This window comes from Danio rerio, chromosome 12 (genome assembly GCF_049306965.1).
Source record: "Danio rerio strain Tuebingen ecotype United States chromosome 12, GRCz12tu, whole genome shotgun sequence".
Lineage (NCBI taxonomy): Eukaryota > Metazoa > Chordata > Actinopteri > Cypriniformes > Danionidae > Danio > Danio rerio.
Window position 1 is genome coordinate 32143118 of NC_133187.1, and position 27488 is coordinate 32170605.

The 27488-nt window shown below is 35.1% G+C and overlaps 3 protein-coding genes across 5 annotated transcripts in view; 1 reads left to right on the forward strand and 2 right to left on the reverse strand.

Moving 5' to 3' along the window:
* Window positions 1-6143, reverse strand: part of vwa2 (von Willebrand factor A domain containing 2) — a 34501-nt gene extending 28358 nt beyond the window's left edge. The window contains exon 1 of one of the 2 annotated variants that reach the window (XM_690723.10): window positions 6059-6143. The gene's annotated coding sequence lies outside the window, so the exon portion shown is untranslated. Of the gene's footprint in view, window positions 1-5261; window positions 5325-6058 lie in introns of those variants that run through there. The other variant, XM_073918564.1, reaches the window with a different exon arrangement.
* A 384-nt stretch (window positions 6144-6527) lies between these two features.
* tdrd1 (tudor domain containing 1) lies at window positions 6528-20166 on the reverse strand. 2 transcript variants are annotated; one of them, XM_068224596.2, is made up of 27 exons: window positions 20122-20148; window positions 19328-19484; window positions 19192-19232; window positions 18080-18164; window positions 17274-17388; window positions 17124-17187; window positions 16966-17049; window positions 16711-16890; window positions 16455-16598; window positions 15985-16153; window positions 15815-15901; window positions 15529-15705; window positions 14881-14988; window positions 14102-14272; window positions 13738-13989; window positions 13511-13645; window positions 13320-13427; window positions 12526-12696; window positions 12241-12431; window positions 12084-12159; window positions 11841-11957; window positions 11124-11240; window positions 9575-9742; window positions 9011-9385; window positions 8703-8780; window positions 7259-7296; window positions 6529-7158 (listed from the first exon to the last, which is right to left on the reverse strand). In XM_068224596.2, exons 2-27 carry the CDS (start codon window positions 19467-19469, stop codon window positions 7102-7104), a joined length of 3450 nt encoding a protein of 1149 aa, XP_068080697.2. In that variant the 5' UTR covers window positions 19470-19484; window positions 20122-20148; the 3' UTR covers window positions 6529-7101.
* Window positions 20167-21280: 1114 nt separating this feature from the next.
* si:ch211-225b10.3 lies at window positions 21281-27315 on the forward strand. Its single transcript, XM_021480364.3, has 14 exons — window positions 21281-21341; window positions 21984-22123; window positions 23111-23219; window positions 23306-23352; window positions 23446-23513; window positions 23604-23644; window positions 23735-23836; window positions 23998-24093; window positions 24185-24240; window positions 25617-25715; window positions 25876-25973; window positions 26063-26225; window positions 26358-26434; window positions 26550-27315. Exons 2-14 carry the CDS (start codon window positions 22012-22014, stop codon window positions 26577-26579), a joined length of 1098 nt encoding a protein of 365 aa, XP_021336039.2. The 5' UTR covers window positions 21281-21341; window positions 21984-22011; the 3' UTR covers window positions 26580-27315.
* Window positions 27316-27488: the final 173 nt, after the last annotated feature.

The following is a 27488-nucleotide window of genomic DNA, read 5'->3' on the forward strand; positions in this document are numbered from 1 at the left end:
AGATTTAGGACAGAAAGATTTCTTGGAATTTGGTGGGCTTAAGGTTAGAGGGGCAACAGTTTTTACCGACCCTTAGGGGCACCGGCTGAACAAACTAGGAGCATAGGATGGTAAAGAGCGAAGCTGACCATCTATTTTGAGATCAAACACAACCGACGAATAATGGCTGAGAAAAATGCACCATAAAATGACCATCACTACAATTTAAGGGGCCACTGATCAAAATTCCTTTTGGGTGGGCCGGTCTCTCCTTTAAGCCCAATAAGTAAGCATTACAAGGCCCCAAATTAAGATCAAAATCATGCCTAAGCCAGTCAAACTGTCGTCACGTCTGACTAATCATTTACTCATCTGTGTTCTGAGAAAAGTGGAGGGAGAGTCTGGTGATGTGTGGAGGAAACAGCATGATACTCTTCATCTCAGATTAAGTAATACTCCTGTGCCACTTTCCCAGAGCTCAAGGTCAAAGTTCACCTCTTTAAGAGGCAAACTTTATTATTAAATTAAACATGCTGACAAATGGATACTGGCTCCACCAGACAGGGGGAATTATTTATCGCCACGGGTCAGTGGACACAATCTCAACACCTACCTGTTCTGCTCTGCAATTAAACTCACACACGGGTCTGAAATCAACACTGTTTAAAGAAAAGACCTAGATCATGCTCAGACTGCGAGAATTATCTGCTCGGTTTCTAATGAATTGTGCATTACCCACAGCTTGAATGAAAGAATTTAATACTTATCCACAAGCAAGAACTAATTCGTTAGATCGAAAGTGACATTAATGACATTTATGAAGAAGCCAAATATTATTAAAATTAAGGTACAAAAACTGTAGACTGTATATTGTACATCATGGTTTCCACCAAGTTGTAAGCTGCTCGAATAAAATCTGATTTAATCGCAAATAGGACTACTAGAACAACACATTTTACAATGTGCAAAAATAAATAAATCACATTTGTGTGAAAAAAACTTCTGTTCTACAATTAAAGTCAAGCAACTATCCAAAATCAAGATAGAAGGGGCTTAAATGAGTTACACTCTAATAAAAGGTGGTTTATTTCAACCCAATATGGGGTAAATCCAACTTTTACGTTTTTATATTAAATTTAAAATGCCAAATTTAACCTTATGTTTGGGTTTGAAACTATAATGGATGTAATTGGACTGATATGGAAGCTACTTATTTTCTCATTTATTTTTATGCTGATTTAAATCCTGATAATGCAAAACACAATCTCACAGCATTTTGTAGCATTTAGATTTAGTGGTTAATTCATATGAATTCGTACAATCTCATTTTTACAATTGAGTACGATATTCAAAAATCAAGAGACTCAAATCAGCAACCTTCTTGCTGTGAATCGATCGCGCTACCCACTGCGCCAGTGGGGGAAACCGGAGCTGCCAGAGGAAACCCACGCGAATGCAGGGAGAAAATGCAAACTCCACACAGAAACGGCAACTGACCCAGCCGAGGCTCGAACCAGCGACCTTCTTGCTGTGAGGCAACAGCACTACCTACTGCGCCACTGCGTCACCCTTACGGCTAATTTAGTTTACATAATTCACCTACAGATGCCTATAGCTATTTACCATGTTTTTGGACTGTGGGAGAAACCCACAAGAACAAGAGAGAACATGCAAACTCCACACAGAAACGCCAACTGGCCCAGCCAGGACTTAAACCAGCGACTTTCTTACTATGAGGAGACAGTGCTAACAACAGAGCCACCGTGTCAAATACAGAGCAGCATTAAATCTAGTTTTATATTAAAGCTTATATTTAGTAGGTGAAAACTGTCACGATAATCAGTGATCTAGCCCTTGTATATCGCTGGAAACACTATCTGCCGAACTACAATTCTGCCAACAATCTGCACTACATTCCCCATCAGGCACCTCATTCGCACACCAGTTCTGGATCATCCCTGATTACATAAACACAGCAGGAAGCTCATCATGGACTGATATCTTGGACTATTTATACACCACACTTGCACACACACACTGCTGAGTCTTGTTTACCTGTAACTAGGCTTGTGCGGTAATACGGTAATATGGTATACCGCGGGATGTAAAAATAGCAATGGTGTCAATTTCAATACCGTTATACCATCATAAAAACAATGCACTTATATAGGAGACAAGTATTACATAATAATAAATATTATTTATTTAATGCATACAAATGGGTATGCGTGATTGTCATCAAGGGACAGTGTGGAGGAGAGAGAGAGAGAGAGGTAAGATTGCGAGTCACGCACCAAGTGACCGGCAGTTTGCCAGTATTTTCGTTTTCCACCGAACGAGAAGGAGACGTGGTAAATACGAACTAGAGGTCTGCATTCCGAATAAATTTCCAAATAAAGCGCGGAAGCGGTCGGTAACTCTGATGTAATTTGAAAGGGAGCGGGCGTACGATCTAACAATATCGCTCCCGACTAAGGGAGAACGCGCGCATCCACGAGGATGCTGTTTATGTGTGTGTGTGAATGAGAGAGAGTGAGAGAGAGAGAGAGAGAGCGTGGTACTGTGCGTCGCTTGGTGCTGTCTCTCTCTCTCTGTGTGCGGCCGTGTGTGTGTGAATGAGAGAGAGCCTCCTGCGCAGCTACAAGACAAACAGGTGACCACGAACCTATGGTCACATATACGGTATTCAGTTTCTGAATGGTTTAGGCACAAGCCAACAGTTTGGTGACGCTGTCTGAGCCTTGTCATAATTTTTTTTTTATTATGCACAGTAATACTGAATACCAAGGAGAAATAGGGAGGAGGTTTGATGATGGTATCAAAATTTGGATACCGCCCAAGCCTACCTGTAACATTACTAAGCATTATTCCTGTCTAGTCTTTCTGTGTTTCATGACCCCAGCATTGTTTCCTCGTTTATGTTATCGCCGACCTGATTGCCTGAGACTTGATTACGCTTCTGAATTACCTTCATGCTATACTGTTTGTACCTGTTGACCATTGCCTGCCGGACAATTCTCCGTTTACTAAACTGCACATGGATCCTCAACTCCGTTTTCTAGCATTCCATCAGTTACAAAAACAAAATAAGTGAGGTAGTATGTCTAAATTCACAACACTCATAAAAGAGGCTGTGTTGTTTGAATCCAGGTTTGGAACAAATAAGGACGAACACAATGTTGTTGTTGTTTTTAAAGCAAATTTAAATAGCATTTTTTAAACTAAACTGTTGGGTTTGGTCATATTTGACAAGTTAAAACAACCCAGCATTTTGCCAATGAGGCCTACAGTACTACTGAAAATATTTGCAGAATGTGCATATTTAGATCACAGGAAAGAAATGTCAAAATTTAAACATTTTAATGACATCTGAGAGGTATTCTTCCAAAGAAAAGCCAGTCAAAAATAAATCTATGTCCCAATTATTATATATTTAAAGGCATCATAAAATTAATCCACCTGAATAGTGTTTTAATCTCAAAGTTATTAGTTTGATGCTGTTAAAGTTTGATTTTCTAAACTTTAAGTGGAGGAATATACAATTCTCTGAATCCTTTAAAATATTCAACTTGTGTTCCAAAGACAAATCAAAATGAACAGAAGGATAATTAAAAAGCTATTCCAGCAAAGACAGTTTTTGAACCTCCCTGAATGTATAGTCTTTCTGCCTGATATTGGCAGATAACAGTATTTGAAGTCTATATATGATCAGATCTACATCCAGGATTACAATCATCCAGTACTGGTGTGAATGTGGTGGAATCTTTTCTTTAAACGTGTTAGAGAGAGACATTTAAAGAGCACAATTAAAATGTGTGTGTGCTGTGTGTGTGTGTGTTATGTCTACACTGTTGAATCTGATTGGTCAGGTTCCAGGTGTTAAGAGAAGTTAAAAGCTTTGGAAAGAAACGAAGTGACTCTTGAGGTGATTGTGAACCTTGAAGTCATTCTTTGATGGTCTCACTCATGGCTGCATTTCTAAACATACCCATAGAGCGCCACACAAAAGGAAGAAACATTAGGAACGCCAACTGCTATTCCTAAAGATCCAATCTATTTGGTAAAGAATAAATCCAGCAAACTGAGAGAAAGAGATTTTTGAACAATTCGGGCACAGAGGAGTCTTTTTTAAACGTATAGTTGTCAAAGGAAACTGATAATATCTTTCCCTGATAAGGTGCATTTCCTGCCGCAGTGAGTGAGCAGCAGGAAGCAGACAACACTTGTTCAGGTGCCATTTAAGAGAACCTTCTTCAAGGCTGATAATCATCTGGACTCACAAACTTGCCATATGATAACCTTGACTAAGAACTCGTCTCGGTCTGTGTAACAAGTGGAGCCGTCTAGAGCCAGATCAACCCAGGAAGAGCCCTGGATCTGCTTCCTAATTCTGCTTTATTCACAATTTCATACATTCCTCACTGGTCTAAGCTTTCACTTTAATTATTTCCTACTTTAGCGGTGAACAACAACTTGCTCAAGATGCCCTGACAGCGATGTTTTCAATCTTTAACATGTGATGGACCGCAAATGTGATCATCTTTTTGTGTGAGGAGGTACCTTATCCTTAAATCAAGTATGTGGTATTTAAGTTTAAGGATTATTAAAATAGACTGAGTAAAATATAAACTATTAAAATGTATATATTTATTATATCTTGGACACAAGTTTGATGCTGCAATAGTGATCCTAAAACGATATAATGGAACATCTATTAAATATTAACTTACACTTAGCATACATAAAAAACCTACTTTACATATTTTCCAAATTTCAATCACATACACGATATTGTTTCATATATATATATATATATATATATATATATATATATATATATATATATATATATATATATATATATATATATTTTTTTTTTTTTTTTTTTATACCCAATAAAGTCAATTCTTAAAAAAAAAACTTTTATTGGCCGTATAACAGCTTTTATACAGTTGTGTGATATTTTTAAACATGCTAAATATATTTATTTGACATTGCAGAGCTTAAAAGGCAATGCTTGTTAACGGACAAGACACAGGTGTGTGCAGCTGCTTGATCTTCATGCACTAGACTAAGAGCAGTAAATGACTTGAGCGCAGTGCACTAGACTCCTATAATCAGAGTGACGGGGAATAAAATGAGAGGCTGTGGGCAGCACTTACTGTAGGTGGCTGCTGTTAAGGGGGTCCAAAACCAATCTGTCATTTCGAGTAAAAAAATATAACAATAATTTTAACATAATCTTAACTATAAATCATTAGTATGTTGAATTGAGATATTACCTGGACGTAGACGTCATACAAGCAACCAGAACGGAACTCTACTTTTTAAAATATAGTACAAGTGAGAAGTTGAACGCGTTCAAGTGCTCGATTGTGGGATCCGTAAAGCCGCGCCTACTTTGATTTGATTGGCTATAGCGATTTTGATATTGATGAGCTAGTAAACTGTGGCAGACGAAAATGAACCTTAATCTTTTACAAGGCATTAACATTAAATAATGTAGTACCAACATGAAATGATGCAAATTTATTAATTTCCTGAATTTGACCTGCTTAGCTGCTATGAACAACCATTATTAGTTTTTATCAGTTTACTTAAGCGTGTTTTAGAATGTGCATGTTAAATTACTTTATGCATCATTAAATTAAAATTATCACGCCAAAATAAACCAATAACAATATTAAGATAACAGTAGGACATTTTATATACCCAAATTTATATTCAGCAGTAAATCCACATTGCTTTGCTGATTATTTTGAATGACGCACTCAATTAATCCTATTACCCATTTAAAACGCATTTACAAATAAATGATTTAATCATGTTTTAATACCCCAAATCAGGTGGACCGTAGGCTAAATCAACAATTTTTCAACTCATACTAAAGGGGAATAGCTGTTCACTTGCTTCTACTGACGAGTTCTATTTACCTAGTTTAGCAGAACTCGAGAGAGCGAAAGAAGATCGTTCTTTGATAGTTATCAACAATCCAGCACTTAATGTTTCAGAACAAGGACTTCAAAAAGTTTATTTTCGGAGCTAAATCTCCTGACAGTACATAATGAGCGAGTCTTACCTTAGTGACACCGCAGTCCTGTTTAAAACCTCATTGACGGAGCAGCAGCAGGTCGTGCGCTGAACAGAAGAGGGGGCTCTGCTCTGCTCTTCTACTTCCGCACTCGCTTTATAATACAAGTCAACTTCATACACACCCAAGACCAAAATTATATCCGTAGTCAGTACATAAAGTTATTAAAACGGGTCACTGAAGAAATGCAGGTAACAGCTTTAAAAAAAAAAAAAAAAAAAAGCAAACATTTCATACAGGTGGACATTTCCTCCATTTCAGCTTGTCATTCACATTAGATATTTACTCTATTTTTCCCCCAATACAAATATGAACGGGGACGGAGGCGGCTGGATCTAATTTTGTGTGGCACAGAAAGCTAGAGATTTTAAACAAGCATTTTTTGTTAATTTCAGAAGAACTGAATAACCTTAAAATAAAATGTATACTGGGTATAATAAATAGAAAAATCAATCAGCTTCCAACAAACCCAAGTATTTTTAATCACAGCCACATGAAGCGGTTACAGGAACAGGGACGCTTAGGAAACAAAACTGGCCCTACACAACACTGATAATGATGAACATGAAAACTGAATGTTAATGCTGCATAATTCACTGTTAATAGTTACATATTCACTTGACTCAAAACATAAAAGCACAAAGGGTATACTGAATAAAACAACAGCACCAATAGTATTAAATAAAAAAACAAGTGCTGAACAGTGGCTGTTATTTTAAAGAGATAGTTCACCCAAAAATGAACATTTACTCACCCCAAGGGGTTCCAAACCTCTATGAGCTTTTCTTTGTTGAACAAAAATATTTTGAAATAAAAAGCAGAAAATCTGTAACCAATGACTTTCATTTTTTGAATACCAAATACTGAAGAAGTCGATGGTTACAGGTGTCCAGTTTACTTCAAAATATGTTCTTTGGTGTTTAACAGAGAGGACTCAAAATAGTTTAAAAAAGCAAAGAGTGAGTAAATGATCATTTTCATTTATGGGTGACTATCCCTTTAAATCTTTGGGTATTGAAGATCTTGGGTTACTATCTGGATCCAACTTGCTTCACAAGCAGGAGAACCAACTCCTCGATACGGTCCATCTGAAAGGTGGGGTAAAGAATTGATGATTAAAAAAAACAGAACTAAGATTTGAGGATTAAAAAAAAAAAAAAACATGCAATTTGAACTTATTATTCAAACCTTTTGCTTCAGCTCCTGACAACAGCAAGATTGTGCAGCTAGACAGAAAATAAGTAAAAGTGATCATTCAAATTCAAAAAACAAAATTGTATTTTAAACCTAAAAGCCTGAAGTATACTTCTTCATTTTTACACAGCTTTTCAAAAGTACATTCTATTTGAGAGCACAAATAATCAAATATACTTGCACTATAAATAGTGCAGGACAATATGGCAAATATGCAATCTCGATAATTTTTTTTTTATATTGAATAATGATATATATTTCGATACAACTTGTTAATGCTTTCAGATTTAAGAGTAACCCAACAATGACTGAAGCCACAGAAAAATAGAGGGCCCATTAAACGGCATAACATTTTCAGATGAAACATTTTCAGTGGCTGGAAATTCAGTACATTTCTATTATTAACACACTTTTAAATTTCCATTGTTGCTCATTACTGCTGTGTTATTAGCCCCTTTCACACATACAGACCTTTCCGCAAAATTGCCGGCAAATTTCCGGAAAGGTTGTATGTGTGAACAGGTCCTTTTTGAAAATACCGGTAAATCCGTTCTGGCTATTTTCCAGAAAGAGAAGTTGTAACATTACCGGCAATTTGCCGGAATGCTGCGCTGTGTGAATGCAGAAGGAAGATTGCCGTAATAAGTGCGTGCACGTCTAGAACGTGCTGACGTGAGACGTCTGCTTTAGCCAATCACAACAGTCAGACGCATAAAAATAAATAAATAAATAATGTAAAAAAAAATAAAAAATATAGTCAGACGCATTTACGTCCGCGCGGTTTATGAGAATAAAAGCCTTTGAATATTTTTCCAGACACATTTAGCTGCTAGAAGTTAGTCAGATCACGTTTATATGTTCCTCTTAATGCCAACTGTGTAAATAATCATCGATGAGATGCTTATGATAAGCCGTTGTTTGTTTACCTTCAAGCTTTGCGTGTGCCTGTGAGCGCCTGCACACGCACATATTATGAACATCTCGATATGCGAAAGTGATCCTGCGAAAGTTGTTCACAATATTGATCATCCACAGAGTTTGTAATTTAGTCAAATGTTTACAAATACAAGCGCAGTCGTTTAAAGCTCATTTGTGGTGAATGATGTCAGAATATACCGGTATTTTGGAATGGATGTGTGAATGCTCTTTTTCTGGAAAATTTCCGTAACGTCCTCGCCTGTGTGAACAGCGCTTTTTTGAATATACCGGTAAAGTCGTTCCGGAAATTTTCCAGATATTTACCGGTATCACTGCGTGAAAGGGGCTATTGGCTCTTAGATCAATATAGAGTAAAAATATCCAGAGCTTATAATTGTTATTGACATTATTTTTTATATTGCCCAGCCCTAACTTTAAAGACTTATATCGGTCCAGGATGTGCTCCTTTTCCCCCTACCAAAAAGTTATGAGTGATACAATTTGAAACAGTAATACCCACCATGGCTGCTCTCAATACTGCTCACAGTGTCGGGTGTTGGAGTACATTCCTCTGCAGTCTTCGTCTTGGACATGTTTTCTGAAATTAGACATAATAAATGTTTGACAACTGCTGCTCTGGATATGATGACAAGGCTTCTTTTAAATAACACCTTAGAGTTACAGCTGAGAACACCAGGTGGAACAGCACCTGTGCACCAGAATTTCATTGCTAAAGGTCCTGAGCAAATTCCTACACAGGTCCTGTAAACCCATACATTACTACACAGTCCTGCCAACATAAATTCTGCTCAATGTTTAATTCCTCACCTGGTTCCTCGGGCTTCAAGCTGACACTTAAAGGCAGGGTTTGATCATCCAGAGCAGGTTTCTCAACATTTGTAGATAGAGTTTGCTCTACGGCCTTATTTGAGCTGATAGGCTGCGTCTGCTTCTGTTCAACATCCTTTTTCTCTTCATTGACATTGGCAGGCAGCTTTGAGCTAGGCTTGATCTGTCCTTTCTGCAGAGCTCCAAGGATAATGGAATTAATGTCTCGGTCAGATTGACCTGACTGCTGGGTAAGGGTTAACAGGTTGGAGGTTCCATCAAAGCCCTGAAAGGATGCCAGGACACCCCCACTCAACTGAATGCCAAAGAGTTCCAGCACTTCAGTAGGCCACACTACAGGGAAGTGCTCTTTACCTGTGCAAAAATGTATTAAAACAACCATGTTTCCATCCATGTACTTGTATCCTCATTTTGATAAATTACATTTAAATGAAATTACATCTTAGCATAAAATGACCTTCACAAACAATCCATAGTCCTACATGAGCGGATTTTACTTATTTAAAATTTGTAGATTTAGTTGAAATCAGTTGGTAATTTTACCTCTCAGGGCACATCTAACTATCTGGAATGGATGCTGGAGAAGTTCTTTGGTGATGGGAAGGATACTGGAGAGAGGAACAGTCTCCATGTTCCCATAATCAGAGTAAATGACATGTGCATGCTTTGTGGTTACCTCCAACACAACAGCTCTGTACCAATTTTTGTCACCTGAAACAGGAGTTGCATTTGATGGTTGTATTTGGTATTCTGGATATTTGACTGGTATAAGAAAGCACATATAAAAAATGCATAGTACAACCACATCAACACTGTATCATAAAACACTCAAACATTATTTAGCATAGTTTTCTCAAAAGATATGAATAGAATAATTGAGGTACTCAAAAGCACAGTCAAGCGGATGAATGTGCATTATTACAGTGGTAGCTTAAATGTTCAGTTTAATAACACACACAGAAATATTGTTTTATGCTGCTACACACCAGACGCGAAAGCATCAAGCGCAAATAATTTACATGTCAAGTCAATGCAAATACGCAAATAGGGATCCTGCAGTGTGATAATCGCGAACGAGGCGGCATAAATGACGCGATTGGCGCGAATGAAGAGGCACAAGTTGAACATTTTGCACAATTAACATGCTTCACACGTGCATCGCATAAATTGCTCGAGTTGAAAAATCTAAACTTCATCGGACATTTGCGCCGCGTTAACCTACGAGAAGTTTGCTCGTGGGCATGATTATGAAGTAGCACCTGTTGTCGGTGTCCAGGGTAGGAAATCCTCTTGCAGACACCGGACCACAGCTAATTAAACTGGGCTCAGCTCAGTCTGAAGCACCGCTGAAAGCCTCCATCATCCAGGTACAGTTTCTGGAGGAGTTTATGAACTCACAGGGCTGGGTGCACCTCTGAATAGATCTAGAGGACCCAGACATGGCTTCAAATGGATCAACACCATTTTTCAGCCTTCCTAAAGCAAATAAACAGAGCTACTCTCTCAATAAAAGCGGTGTCTCATTTCAGAGTCTGCATCCTCTGAAGGATGCATTCGAAGTGTGTTGTGTCATCGTGGCATGACAAAGGCAGTCTCATTTTAAAAAAATGCATCCTTTGCTTCCCAGGTAACATAGGCCTTGAAAGTCCCATGATTAATTGCACGTTGAAAACAGCAGGACATTTTTAAAAGAAAACTCCAGATTAAATGTATGAATTAAGTTTATTTTACTTGGATAACACATGTTAAAAATAAAAAGAGTATGACATGTCTTAGCATGACTTATTGTCTAAAGTGATTTTATAGACAGTCTACATGTTGTGTACATGTATAGATCAAAGGAACTATATTTCCAGCTTCTGTATACCTTGTTTTGACTTTAGATCGCTTGAAATCAAGTTTAAAAATCACTTTGAAAAAAGTAATTGCAAATTTTATTACTGCTTAAAAACGGCAGCTGTTATGGTTGCCTGGTGATGAGATCAGTCCTCTGTAGGCTAGATCGTCTCATTTCAAAAACCACATTCACTGTATAGTTTATCACGTCCACAACAACTATTGAGAGTAAGCAAGAGATGAAAGACAGACTGACCTGAAAACTGCGCACAACAGGAGGCTCCTGGTAAAGGATGGCACTGATTGGGAACTGGCTGTTTGCTGCAGTACTTTGCAACATCAGTCATAACAGCCTTCAGACCCTCTACATTCACTAGTGAAGAAAAATACAGCTTAAAATGTTAAGCATCATCATTCTGATGGCCATGCTAAGACATTAATCATTTACAACAATAACAATAGTTGCTGTAAACAGAATAAATGTTGTAAAAATGCATTGATACATCCTTAAGTATTGTGTAATGTGGATCTTTGAAAAAATGCAGTTTCCATAATAAAACGCACAGTAAATTGAGTTATCAATTATGACATTTGTATCTATGGTTTTTATTAGCTATATACAAAACATCTAATTTGATCATTACCAATATATGCAAGTGCTTTGATAGTCAATGAAGCTGGAATTACAGATTATGCAATGAGAAAGTTTTTTTTTTTAATAAACCAATCACATTAAGCTGGTTTCAAGCTGCTGACCAATCAGAGCAGAGTAGGGTCTCAGAAAAACCAGGGTTGAAAGAAATAAGCTACTTAAAAGGGCTTTTTAGATTCAGCTAAAGGATGTGATGCTGCAGTAAATATTTATGAGAACATCTATTTATTTTTATTTTACCCTGGATGGATGTAAACCTATTGTACGAACCATTAAAATAGCATTATGGTGCACTTAAAATGCTATGAGATAAGTGCAAACCTTGTCCAGGATTCATAATGTAAAAGAGACTAGGGCTGATTACTGCTGCCACTCTTGGTTGGAAAGTGCCACTGCAAGACAGCTCCAATGTCTTCCAGTTTAAAGGAAAACAGCCACCTAAATGACAGGTAAAAAAAAAAAAAGGAAAAAGAAAAAGTTAATCATGCACAAGGACAACAATCAAACGATGGCTTGCAAATTGCTGATACTGGCTATTACAAAACTGTCAGTTAAAACTTATACTTGACACTGGTAAATCTTCTGGGGTAGTGGCAGCTCCCTTGCTGCTAACTTTCAAAGGCTCTTCAACAGATGGATTCTGATCAATGGGTTTAAGAGAGGGCAGATCTTCAATCTGACTGGCGGGTTTAGCTGGCTGTATTTGCGGAGGCTGTCTGACCTGTCCGTAAGGTTTAGCCAGGTGCTCAGAGATGAGCACAGAAGCAACAGTTTGTCCAGCACTTTCCAGCTCCATCCCATAACCCTTCTTAGTGATGGAAAGTACTTTGCCACTCAAAGGCTGGCCGGCACAAAGAGCCTGAAACCTAAGCATAGCTTCTTTTTTCCACTGGCCCTCCATTGGTTCCACTCCTGCATATAAAAGCAATTACAGTCATAAACACAACACATTCACTATTTTTACTAATATTTCACAGCAATGCAAACACTAATGAAGTAAACAAACCTGCAAGCCAGCAGCGTATTGCCTGGAAGGGCAGTTTTAGCAGGCTCTGTGTGATGGCCTTGAGGTGTGCTGCATCAACCTCACAGGAGTTCCCATAATCCACAAAACAAACTCTAGCTTTACCCTCTCCACACACCTCTAACACCATGGCTCTGTACCAGCGGGCGTCTCCTGCATAGCAGAAAGGAAAACAAGTCACACTGATATTCTGTAACTTACAAATTAAAAGTTTATGGTCAATCAGTTGTGTTTTTTGTTTTGTTGCAACATGCAAGCTTGCTCAAATGCATATTCTGTAATTTGTTGCACATGACAGGTTTTCTAAAATTGTAATGTACATTAAAAGTAATAAGTAGCTCAGAGTAGTTTAGAACAGCTATTTCTATACCTTTATGCTCTACTGCACATTAGCTCACATTTTTACAGCAAAACATGTCAATTACCCATACAAATTGCTAATATTTCTAAATGAAGGATATTTTTAGAACTTTCTATTAAAATAATCCTGGAAAAAATGCACAACCATTTCCACAAAAAAAACGAAAAAAAAAAAACACTTGCAATAAAGAAAAAAAAATTGAGCATCAAACATTAAATCAACAATCATGTACCATTAATGACTGTTGAGAATTTAACATACAAAAAATGAATAAATAAAAACATTTTAAAAAAAGTTAATGAATCTTAAATTTTGAACAGTAAACATCTTAAATTCAAGTAATCTTTTATTACTAAATTAGAAAAAATAAAAAAAATTATATATGTTTACTTCTTAATGATGGAGTCCGTGTTACCTGTGAAGAGAGCACAACATGGTTCTCCTACAATAGGGGTAAAAGGAGCTCTCTCTGATTCACAGTGTTTCATAAGCTCAAAGGACATCTCTGTCAGGGTGTGTTCGTCTGCCAGACACAAAAATAAAACACTTAATTACAAACATACGTCACACTGCAGGAAAGGCAACACTGATAGACAATCAAGGCACCTGTTTTACTGTAGTTGTAACAGTAGAATTCATCAAGGCTCTTCAGTGTACCAATCACCAGCTCCACCTTCTGGCCATCAAAGGGAAGTTCAGCACCAGTCCACTCCAATTTCTCAACAACAGGTTGACTTAGGGCTATAACGCAATTAAAGAATCTTTACATATATTGTCTTTTAAAAAACATTAAAAAAAAAAAACACCTAAAAATCAAGGAATACTTCACTTACGGGGAATTTCAGTGGAGGTAGCTGGATCTGGTTCATTTTTCTTGGTTTCCACACTTTCAATAGCAGCAAAACCCATGTTAACCAACAGCTCTGTGACACTGGCCTGAGGATCACTGGACTCATCGATCATGGACACCAGAGCCCTACCGTCCTTTTTACCCAGAATCTCAACCCGAATGAAGCGGTTGCACACCAGATGTTTCAACATCAGAACTGCCTCATCAGACCAGGTGTCTGTTAGAGACTTTATACCTGGAGAAACATTAACATGTTCAGCAAGAACACAATCAAAACCCTTGCTGAATTCTGACTTCATGCAAGCAATTCTGAACCAATTTTCAAATGTTCTAGGGTTGCAGTATACCTGCTAGAGAACAGGGGATTGCTTGTGTTGCCAAAGCCAACAGCTCCTTGCTGATCGGCCTTAAGCGATTTAGCTCAACCTCCTCAGAGTTTCCAAAGTCTATGTATCCGACACACACACGATCCTCAGAGGAATATGCCAGAACTTTAGCTCTGTACCACTGGTTGTCCTCTGTAATGCATAAAGAGACTAAATCTACAGTAGTTCACATGCATGAAAAAAACCTCTATATTTTCACCAACTTGCAAAAAATTCACTTATTAAAATACACTTTAGTAAATCTATTAAATTGAAAACTAGGCACCTTCATAATGCTAATAAACATTCATTTAACTTTATTGCCATATATTCATAATAAATCTACATGTAGCCATGTCTTTTGAAGGGGTTTATAAGAGTTGTAGCTAGATTATACAGTTGTAGCTGAAAGTTAACGAGAATTATTTATATTTTTTATTAAATCTCCAATTATTTATTTTACATGTCTACCTCTACCCCAACCCTAAACCCAACAGTTACAGTAAAGACAACAGTAGTTGTACAGAGTATTATGTCATTTATTTAATTAACCCAATAAATTTTACTTTAACGTCTACCCCAACCATCAAAATACTGTAAAAATATTAATTATTGTTATACAGTGTCACAAAAACAATGTGCATATCCACAGCGGTATCTTATCTAGACTTTACAGTTTGTAAGGAGCTGGGGTATAAGCCAATGGTATTTTATATACACCAAAAGCAGAAAAGGTGAACACAGCTAAGAAAATGTCTGACCGGAGAAGAGAGAGCAGCAGACAGTTCCTGGTGCAGGTCTGAAGTCCTCACTGGCAGCAGTATTTGAACAATGGTCTCTCAAGTTCATTTGCAACTGCTGGATTATACCTGAACACATCAAGATTACTTTACACACTGAACCTTTTGCAAACAGATGATTATGAAACATTTCTACAATAAAGCAAAAATTTATGAAAAGAGAAAAATCTGTTCTATTCTATTTACCCAAACCATAAAAAGCTTGGGGTAATTTTTTTATTCAGAATAAATCCATTAAATTAAGGATTAAAAAAAAGACACCAAAACTTCTTAAAAGATGTATAACTTAACGGGGCAATTTTTAACATCAACAAAAAATTTAATCTCAGCATGTTGATAACATTTAAAAAATAAATAAATAAAAAAACAACTCTGAAGACTGGAGAATTTCAAATGAAAATTCAGAGAAAAAGATTATCTAAATACTACACGCACACAAAATTTTTTTTCAAAAGTATTAAAATAAAACGGGTACTTTTAAAAATAACAAAAACTTTTGTTATCATTTTTACCTTAAATGTTTGAACGAAATTTTATGCACCAGTGGGCATACAGCAAAATGCATTTCACTGAGGTAAAATTGCTTTAAGCTAAATTTAAAAAGCTCACTGGCATTTTCCAGCTTCTGGCAGAGAATCTCTGAGGGCGACTGTAGGTGAGTGACGACAGCAGTGAATGAGTCTCCCACTCCTTGAGTCAATGGCTCTGGAGGCCGGGCTTCAGAGTTCTCATTCTTTCCTCCAGAAAAGCGCTTGAAGTTCTCAAAGGATGCTGTCAGCAATGAGTCTAAAGAAAGGGAGTGAACAAAATGAATTAATATAAGAAGAATAAAAGAAAAAAAAAAAAAGAGTGAATTATTTTAGGAAAAACAACAGTGGACAAAAAAGCAACTCACTGATGCTGTGTTCAGTCTGTGTTTTGACAGGAACATCCTCTTTTATGGCATAGGACTGGTCTATCAGGAAAGTGCTCACATGTTTACCTGTGGAACAAATTCACACTGAATAGTATGTGCTTTCAGAGAAAGCTTGAATACTAAAACTTAATTCACCATGAATGCCATACCAAGAGTGCTAACAAGAGAATCCACAGCAAGCAGATCGCCATCGTTCATGATTTCCAAGACTGTGAAAGTGAGGCTCTTTCCAGCAATTAACTGCCTAACAGCAATACAGCATTCACCAGTCCAACTTCCTGTCAGAGGTTTTACACCAGCAATACAACACTGCAAAGCCTAAGGAAAACAAAACAGCTTTAGCCAAAGTACATCAACTGCTGACACAATACAACATTTATCAATACTGAGTCGAGTGAATAATGAATTTTCACTGACTCTGGTATAGTTATATAATAAAGGAGGAACAAGATCTTATTCATTTATTTTCCAGCTACTTTTTAGAAAATTAGCATTTAATTTATATACATTCAGCTATAACAAAACAGTTTAAGCATCGTGAAATAAAAACAAAAACAAAAGACATAACCTGAACTTTCTAATTAGCTTTGAAACTAAAATACATACAGGTGTAACTCACAAATGGTGGCACAGCATCAATGTTTTCAGAAAGGGGCCGTATGTGGTCAAGTGCAACATTCTCTTCATTCCCAAAGTCAATGTAAAACACACCAGCAGTCTTGCGGGCCACATCAACTGCCTGAATCTCAGCTCGATACCAGTTCTAAATCAGCATGAAAAAGACCAAGCTGAAAACTACAACACTCTCGAATGTCAGTGATTTAAAACAATGCATTTCACAAAACTCTTATTAGATTTAAAATTATTAGCCTTACCTGATCAATAGAAAATTTGACAGCACAGAGCTCACCAACTTCAGGCTTATACTCTTGTGCGAATGAAGAGCAATAGGTCTTCTGAAGCTGTTGGGTAATCTTCTTCAGGGATTCTATCATCTCCTCGCACTGCCAGTGGATGGAGAACATCCCAGGGTTTCTCAGGTCAATTACTGTGCCCTGTAAGCATTTTGTATGAGGCAGAGTGTCTATGCTTGGATAACAAACCAAAGAAGAACATCTAAAGAAAAGTACCTTTATCTCAGAACCTTTGGAAACCACATTTTTGTGCAAGTCGCGACGATATATTCTCTTAGGCTGTGCATCAACAGAGATCTCCTTCAAAAGCAGAGATGCAATTAGAAGGAATGAGCAATTAAAAGTATTAGTTAATGTAACAACAAATAAAATACCTTAGCTTGAGTGCCACCAAGTCCATTTGCATATGGCACAGCTTTTGACTCCTTAGGTTTTTCACTAAATGAAAATGAAGGATAATATTGCCATTGTGCATCAAAACTAACATTCAAAATGAGTTATAAACAGAATATAAATAATATTACCTTGTGACTTCTGGAATGCTGGGTTTGCAAACATGTCGATGTGCGATCCAATCCTGAGTCTGACAAGCTACAGAACAGTAGCAAGTTTTTTTACACCGAGTGCACCTTAAGTTGCCTAAACAGGATTTAAAATAAAAATAAAAATAAATAATTCATCACTAGTAAGTGACCTACTCATTCTGATGATTAAAAAAAACATTTGTACCATTATTATTGGGCAGAACCGTTTTGCAGATGGACTAAAAAGGATGTCTTCCTCATTTTTTTGTCAAATCTTTCACTAGAAAAATATTTCACTAAATTGTATTTAATACATACAATAATATTTAATGATTTTGCTCTATAAATATAATTGATAAATTCTCCATTACATAATCAGTTAAGGAAAATGTTTCTTGATAAACATGACTAAAACGTAAACATGGCAAATATGTTTTACTCAAATTTATTTCTTTGATGTGAACATTGTATTTTTAAAATAGTCCACTTTACATTCACTCTGTGTCCCAACTCACCTAACCTGACTAAAATGCATTATTAGAATAGTTTGTGATAGCTTTTTAAATTGGTTTTACATGTGTAAATTCCTCTTACTTTAATGTGACTAATTTAAACTGTACAGCTATCACAAAGTATAACAATTAAACCAAATGACCAAAATCAGATGATTAATCAATAAAAGTGACAGGGTTAGTTGCATATTAGCTATTCTATTATGTATTATTCCAATTATAATTTAGAATCAGACTGACCCATTTTACCAACCAAATACAAGCTAAACATTGAAATGCAGCAGCATATCTTACCCTGGTGGCTGCAGTAATTGCACAACTTTACTACTTGGCCCATCATAGACACCGCTGTCTGTGGAGAAGACAAGACATCTCCACACTGTGGAAAAACATTCACTTTAATATGCAAAAAACACTGCTTGATCAGCAAAAACTATTACATGTACAGCTGTGGGAATAAATAAGTATATTGTTACTGTCTTCCAACTTGCTGTATTTATTAGGGTCTGAATAAAACACTAATATTTCATTCTAAAAAAGAATGAATCGACCATTGTCGACCTATTGTAAATGACAATAGGTCAGAATAAAAAAATATTTAAATTTGTTGTGACGTAATATCAAAGTTATTCCAGTGAATATTTATTTCCCAACTATTGTCAAGTTAAAACATTGGCGTTGCGTTGTTTTAAAATGAATATAAACATGACAGAAAACAAAACTTTTGGTTATTTTACGCAACAAACTATTTAAAGACATTTTTACTTAATATTGGGAAAACAAATGTCATCTGGGGTTAAAATGGGAATTCATGTTTTAGTAAACACAATTATAAAGCATAAAAGGGGTATTTTTCCATACCTGTATATGCACATCTATTGTCAACATATCCAGACTTAAGCTTTACCTTTACTAATACTAAAGTTTTAAATTTAGATACAAGTAGGCCCACACAGAAATCCACAGAATTCCGCAGACTTTTAGCCAATTGTTGAGTCTAATTATTTACTTGTGTAAATGTGTAAACTTAGTTTTAAAGTAAAGTATTTAAATTATTTTCACTAATATTACGGACTAAAATGAAAGTGTTCATATAATTTATTAACAATACTGTTTGTAAAGTAATATTTTCTGTCTTTTAGTAGATATATTATATTAGAGACTTGCTTTGTTTACCAGTTAAGATGATCTAATTGGATTCTCCTAGTTAACATTAAATAAAAATTAGAAAGTTGTTTTTTTATTTTAAATACTAAGATTTAGTCATGTTCCTTCCAAAATCATTCCGCATAAATCAGCAGATTTTCAACAAAACTCTGCACAGAAACAGCAAAAAATGCCCTAGATATGAGGGAGGCTTAAAAAAAATTACCTGAATTGCATAATACACATTAACATATACATACATTCTGACTGATATCCTTTCTCATAGTGTCAATCTTGGGACCTAATGCAACATAAAAAAAAGAAAATGATCTAAAACGCATTTTTCAATGTGTCAATGACATAAATGTCTAATGCTGAAAAGTATATCATTCATACTATCCAGAACGTCACTTGCTAGCAGGCGTTCTTCATAAATGGCTGGTGCTGGGCCTCTGGGAGAAAGTGAACTGGGTCCAGTGGCAGGTCTCCTCAGTGGGAGATTGGGTCTCATCATTGGCTGAGCGAAGGCTGGATTCATTATTCCCTTGTTTCACTGTGAGGTAAAATACATTGTTAATCCGTTGTCAGTGTTATTAAATTTGTAGCTTTGTAAAAGATAACGCAAGAATAGTCAATCTTGATCCTGGAGATCCAACTTCCTGCAGAGTTTAGCTCAAACTCTACTACAATCCACGTGTCTGACGTTTTCAAGTGAATTCGGAGACCTTCATTAGCTGAATCAGGTGTGATTGATTAGAAGAACCACTGTACAAGTACGCATATTACAAGCAAGAGGACTGAAACGTGAGGATTAATAATGAACAAGGATGGTTATGGATGTTTAACATACACATTGTGCATAACCTAGTTACGATATAACTGATTTATATTAGAAATAATACTATAAATGTTTAATACATATGTTTTAGCAACACATATACGTCTTACAAAACTTCCCAAAGTTGTTAAATTTTGTATTTTGAATATAATGTTGGCGAAGTCACACGTGGCTTACTGCAGCAATTAAGTTAACATTAAATTGACAAAGTAACGTTACGTTTTTTTACTCTCGTAACTATACCCTTTACAGCAGTTACATTTGTGTGGCAATACGTTTATATAATAAGTATAAATACAAATAAATATCAACTTTATCGAATATATTATCAGGAGATGATAATTTTTCATACCTTCGACACGACCACGCGGTGAAATATGATGAACGCGCATGCGCAATTGAACGACGTGCCCCTAGCACGTCACGTGATGGTGCATTCTCGTATCTTTCACTAGAATAAGAAAAATCATTGCAATTAAATAAATTTCGTTAGCCACTTATAAATGTCTAAAATATGCGGATATGATCATTTGTAGTTAATTTCACAGTGAAACCAGAATATAGGATATACAAATGAGAGAGAAAAAAGTTACAGTAAAACTTTAGCTTAACCAAAAACTATAGCCTTAAAGGGATTTTGGCTTTACTACATCGTGGAACTAAATAGCCTACATAGACTTTTAAAACTGAAGTCTCTAAAATAAAAGAGTCAATTTAAACTGAACTACTATAGTTCAATGTTCTGCTTTTTAAACTCCCCAATGTTTAAAAATATTTCACTTTATAAGAGTTTCTAATTCAGATTTCAGATACAAAAATGGTTTTCCAATGCAGTAATTGCCTTAAGTTAATAATTCTTTGAAAGCAATATAATATTAAGGCCAATATATGATGTAATAATATAATAATTTGGCTTATAATATTAATAATAGTTAATTTTTTTATTTTATAGAATCATATTTGTTTTTTAGGCAGTTCATTCCACTGCGGCGACCCCTGATAAATCAGGGACGGAGCTGGAAAACGAATATATATATAAAATAATTTATATATCTTATATATATAAGATATATAAATTTATATTTATATATCATTTATTATTATTATTATTATTTATTTATTTTTATATAAATCTATGTTGTATTATTTTAATCCATATATATATATATATATATATATATATATATATATATATATATATATATATATATATATATATATATATATATATATATATATATTTTTTTTTTTTTTTTTTTTTTTTTTAAGGCTTTTTTTTCTTCATAGACTCTCTCAGCCCCCAGGGGTCCCCAGATTTAAAATCTCTATTCACCAATATGGCAAAGTCAGTATCAAATTGCTTAACAGCATAGCCACAAGGGATGTCCAGTCTCATTTCAGTTCTTTCAGTCCACATTCATGATGAGGAAACGAGTGCTGAGGTTTGTTTAGCCGGAAAAACCAGCTGTTTAACAATGCGGCAGTGGTTGTAAAACAGCACTTTAAATGTCAGTAAATGGATTATTTCATTGGTGAGCACACAAAATCTTGTTTTAAAGGAGTTTAGAAGAGGTAAGAATGAGATTTAATTCACATTTGCATTAATAATGTGGTGACTTAATGTCAGTTTATACTTTTTAGTCTTGTTTGTTGAGAAATTAACTACAAAATGCACAATTACTTCAGTTGTGTGAACAGGAAGAATGATTTTATTTAGCAGTTTACTTGTGGCTAGTATATACGGTAAATATGAAAAACAGGCAATGTTTTAGTAGAACAGAAATTTGTATAAATCTACACTAATGTAACATTGGAATCAAACACATCCTGCCTTATTAGCTGCACTTAAGAGACAATGCAGATTCAGAATAGCACAAACAAAACACTCAAAATACAGATTTCTTTGTTTATTGAATTATGTTTTATCAATCTTTATACATCAACTACTGCTATAGTGCAGTTATTCATACATCAATTACTGCAGTTATAGTTATCTCAAAAACAAACATTGTTGTTGGTTAGAAATTACATAATGCTTGAGTTGTATATTTTTATTTATTTTATTTTTTTATCTTTTTTTTTATTATATTGTAATGTGTTAATGTGCTTGTGTATCAACATAAATATTATCAAAAGTCACACATAATGCTGTCATAAAAGTGTGACTTTAAAGTTATATGCCTTTTTTAAAATTCTGTATTGAATGTCATTTAGGTTTCAATCTACAAGCATCTATTAAACAATGAGGCGACCATCACTGAAGAATAAAACTCCTATCAGCATAATAAAAAATCTAGATGCCTTTCCTAAAGTTCCAGAAAGTTATGTTGCAACATCAGCTTTCGGAGGCACAGGTGAGATTTTAGTGCTTGAATATTTTTATTACAATTAAAAGATGATCTTAAATAGGGCTGCACGATATTGGAAATGTGATATTTAGTTTTTCTGTGATATATTTCACTATATGAATATAATTTCACCAAATTAATTGAATTAGTCTATTTGGAAAGATTTCATTCATTTAGTTCAGAGGGGCCCAAAACCAAACTTGATTGAGGGTTGTTGATCAAAGGTAACTAGCCATGGTTAATTTCCTAATTTATTTAATAATATTTAAAAATAACTAGAAATAATTTATATTAACTAATACATCATATTTTTTACATTTTATAATGAAATTATCACAAAAACAATTTAATTTATGGTAGAACGGAGTCATGCTGTTTTGCCTTGATTTGCTCGCTGATGTCATCTACATAGTCCTCTATCCGTCGAGTGACATTATTTACATTTTTAAAAATCTGATTTATTTAAAACAATTAATTAAAACATTATATTTCAGTTTGTTTTGTAGTTCAGCAATAAAAAAGGTTATGTCAAATTAGAAATGATGGTCTTTTTAAACACGTTGACCCCAGTCATCTCCATCCTTCTTACTCTCTTCTCAGACGGAATGGTGGGCCAAATCAAAGGTTATAATGTGCCGACTTTGGCCTGCGGGCCCTAGTTTGCGCTTCTCTGATTTAGATAGACTGGGATGATCAAGTCTTTTTCAATCCAGTTTGTTGCAAAAAAAATACAGGCATATATAAATGCAGAGCAACGATAAAAGAAGTAAAATAAACAGTACATTACAGTTTTCTGGAGAGTCTACCAATATTCAGGTACAGAAATTGAACAATCAAACATAAAATAACAGCCTTATCATTGTATAATTTCATTAAAAATAACAACATTTAATAATATCTTTATCTTATAATCTGACTATTGTGGATACACGCATTGCGATATTGATGCTCAAATGAGAATTTAAATGGTTTTTAAATTATTCTTTTCTCCAGTGACACTGACCGTCTTCATCCTCATGGCACTTCTGACCATCTCAGAGTTCTTTGTGTACCAGGACACATGGATGAAATATGAATATGAAGTAGACCGAGATTTTACCAGGTGTGTATATTTGCTATGTCATTTCAAAATATACCTCAAATATATCACATCTTCATATTTTATTTATTTTATTTCGTCTTTGACAGTAAACTGAAGATAAAAATTGATATCACAGTTGCAATGAAATGCGAAAGTAAGTGCATTTATTTTACTGAGGAACTGTTTATCTTTCATTCATACTGAACACATCTTGTTCAAAAGGTTTTAAGCTGTTATTCTTTTCCAGGGTTGGGTGCAGATGTGCTGGATATTGCTGGAGCTGTCGTTGCGTCAAAGGAAATTAAATATGATTCTGTGAGTCATTACAACCCATTTACTGCATTTCAGATGTAATTACACAGCTTGCTTGAACCAAACACCAATTTTACATTTTGTTTTCCTCAGGTAAGCTTTGATCCCTCTGCACAGAAAAAACAGTGGTATCAGTATGTACAATTTTTCATTTAAATGCACAATCATATGAGATGGTGGCCTGTGTGCTTTGTATAAGTCTTGATTTCTGTTACCTATCCAAGGATATTACAGCAGATTCAAAACAGACTGAGAGAAGAACAATCACTACAAGATGTACTCTTTAAATCAGCGCTGAAAGGATACTTTTCTGACCCAGCTCCACGGTACATCTGTTGCTTGATGTTAATAATTTTCTACATTACATGCTTGTGCACTGAAATGCAACTATAGATAAGTTAATTCCACTGGGCGGAAAGACATTGATTTCAGTTGTTAATCATGAAACTGCACTGTTTTCTTTTCTTTTCTTTTTTTATCTTCACAGTGTTGATCCTACACCTGAATCTCAGAATGCATGCCGGATACATGGAAAAATCTATGTCAATAAAGTTGCAGGGAATTTCCATATCACATTAGGCAAGTAAGTGTACATTTTTAGTGACAGAATTGCATATTGTAGGTGTTATAACCACACCTCTTATTGATAATATCTGTGATTTTTGTACTCCTAGACCAATTGAAACACACAAAGGACATGCCCATTATGCTTCATTCATCAAAGATGAAGGTTTGTATATTTTAAAGTTATGGGATTCAGGCCCGTAGCTAGTCTATTGAAAGGGGTAATTTTTTATTTTAAAAAAGTTGAGCATTTTACAGGTATTCTCCTCAATTTTTATATGAGGTTCACTTCTTTTTAGTGACATTTTAATCTTTGCTGCGTTAGCTTGTCAGATGATGATCATAACCACACTTTGTATTTCAATAAAATATTTAGTACAACTTTATCAAAGTGCTTACCATGGCATTTTACCACAAAGTGTTTATTTAGAAATGTGTATGTTATTATTACAGTTTTATAAGAATGCAATGAGATTAGAAAAATTAAAAAATTAAGAAGTATGAAAAATACTTGCTTTAAAATACAAATTTATTATCATGCATCATTAAAAAACAAATTAGCAATGTGTTAAAACTTCTTAAAAACTCTAAATCTAAAACATTAAAAACTGTAGCCTGTAGGCAAATAACACACTGGACAGCTTATTTCCTAAATTTGTCTTGAAGCCTTCTTCTATCGGTTATTTTCACAATTTATGATGGCATGCTGACGAAAACGGCCCAAATAAGCTCATATAGGGGCCAAATTCTGGACTTTGTCTGTGTGGGGTGGGTCTATCGAACCACTCCTGGCTGGCAAAATATAAGAGGTATGGTAACAAACGTTGAAAATGCATGTGATTCTTCAGATATCCACTAGATGGAGGACTCTTACTTTGCATTTTTGTTTTCAGACAGGCTTTCTGCATGTCTATTAACAGTTTTAAAGTTGACTTAAAAAAAAAATTACAAGACAGAAATATTGATAAAAACTAAAATGTCAAAACAGCACGTTTTCCATATGTTATTCAAGCCTTAAGCGTTTTTAAATGAATTAATTAAATTATTTTTTTGTAAAAAGTATTATACGATTACATTTTCAACCTAATTCAACGTATTCATGATTTGAAATATATTAAAATGTCATCAAAAACCTCCAGAAACCATGTCAATAAATGTTACCATTTATTGAAGGATATAATTGAGGTAAAATTGGCTTTATAATCTCACATTCAGACATTCTCCTTAATAATGTCAATTCAGAAATTCAGTAAATTTTAAATAGTAGAATCATATTAGCAGTCAAAGACTATGAAAATACAACATTTTACACAGTCAATTATAATAAATAATGCTAATGTTGTTTTGAAATCCTATTTACATGTGATCTCAAACTGAATATTTAAAAGTACCATGGTAAATAATATAGGGAGGATGTTACAAGTTGTTACTGAATGAATGTGCAAATATAAAACCAACTTTACCTCAATAAAGATATGGTGTTTCTTTCTAATATAGACCTTAATTAATGTAATTCACAAGTCTCCCTGTTCTTTTCTGCAGTTTATAACTTCTCACATCGAATAGATCATTTGTCTTTTGGAAACGATGTTCCTGGACACATCAATCCCCTTGATGGCATGGAAAAAACTACATTAGAGCGTAGGTCTTTTAAGTAACATATTACGACTGTCAAACACAACCCACAGCACAGTCAGCGTTCGAAAGATGTATGCAAATGAATGCAAATCAAACTATTGAATTTCTGTTTTTAAACCCAGCACTTGGATTGTAAGACTCTGTTCTTAATGTGTGCTTTCAGAAAACACTCTGTTTCAGTATTTTATCACGGTTGTGCCAACCAAGCTGCACACATCTAATGTTTCGGTGGACATGCACCAGTTTTCTGTTACAGAAAGGGTGGGTTATATGTTAAGCCTGATTGTGTATATGTTACATGTGAAAGTGTGTGTTGCTGATGATGATCATGTTGCTACTCTGTCACACAGGAGCGGGTCGTAAGCAATGAGAAAGGCAATCAGGGTGTATCAGGGATCTTTTTTAAATATAAACTGAGTCCATTGATGGTGAGGGTGAGCGAGGAGCATATGCCTCTCGCTGCATTTCTTGTGAGACTGTGTGGCATCGTTGGAGGAATCTTTTCAACTTCAGGTAACTTTCAGATGAAGTATAGAGTAAATATTGGAGTAAATCAAACATGGATCGCAGCAGATAGAGCATAGGATGCAACACACACATACACTAAACACTTAAGAATGATTTTTCTTTTGCTTCTTAACACAGACCTGCTTCACAGGTTGATTGGATCTTTTGTGGACATTATCTGCTTTCGCTTTAGACTTGCAAATAAGGACAGGGAGGTGAGTGATGGGTGATTTCAGAAGTCACAATTCATGATTAACTCTTGAGAATACAAGACAAAGTACAACATTAAATAATGTAACAATGTGACTAACTGGCTCTGTGTTTTTCAAGGTTCTTAATCGGGTTTCCCAATCAGAGTGAAACATTTGAGGCTTTTATTCAGTTGACATGAGTTTTCATTATTATATCATCAACATCATCATCCTCATCATCGTTTTAGAAAATGGACAAGGAGAAGAAAAATGTGCCCATTGTTAATCACTATCTATCATTTGTAATGACTGACAACCTTGAAATGTTCATTCTTTCATTTTCTTTTTCGGCTTATTCCCTTTATTAATCTGGGGTCGCCACAGTGGAATGAACCGCCAAATTATTCAGCACGTTTTACGCCCAGGATACCCTTCCAGCCACAACCCATCTCTGGGAAACATCCACACACACTCATTCACACTCATACACTATATGGACAATTTAGCCTTCCCAATTCACCTGTACCACATGTCTTTGGATTGTGGGAAAAACCGGAGCACCCAGAGGAAACCCATGCGAAAGCAGGGAGAACATGCAAACTCCACACAGAAATGCCAACTGACCCAGCTGAGGCTCAAACCAGCGACCTTTTTGGTATGGGGCAACAGCACTACCTACTGCACCACTGCGTTGCCCCCCTTGAAATGTAAAATTATGTAAAAATAAAAAAGGGCATTATACTTTATTTATTTTTGTGCTGCATGGAATTAAAAATCGTTTGTTATAATGACTGCAGTGTAAATAAATAAATAAATAAATAAATGAATAAATAAATAATCTTTTTAGCTGGATAAAAATGTCTAGTGTTATTATGTTATTAATAAATAAATATTAATCCACATTCTGCAAATTGTCACTTTTTTCTCTAGACCGCACTGTTAAATTTTAAGCATGATCACATCTATTAAAATGTTATTATTATTATTATATTACAGTATTATTATTATTTATTTGTCTAATATAATGTGTCTGAAAGTAAATTTCTCAGAAAAGTGTACTTTATAAATACTATTTCAA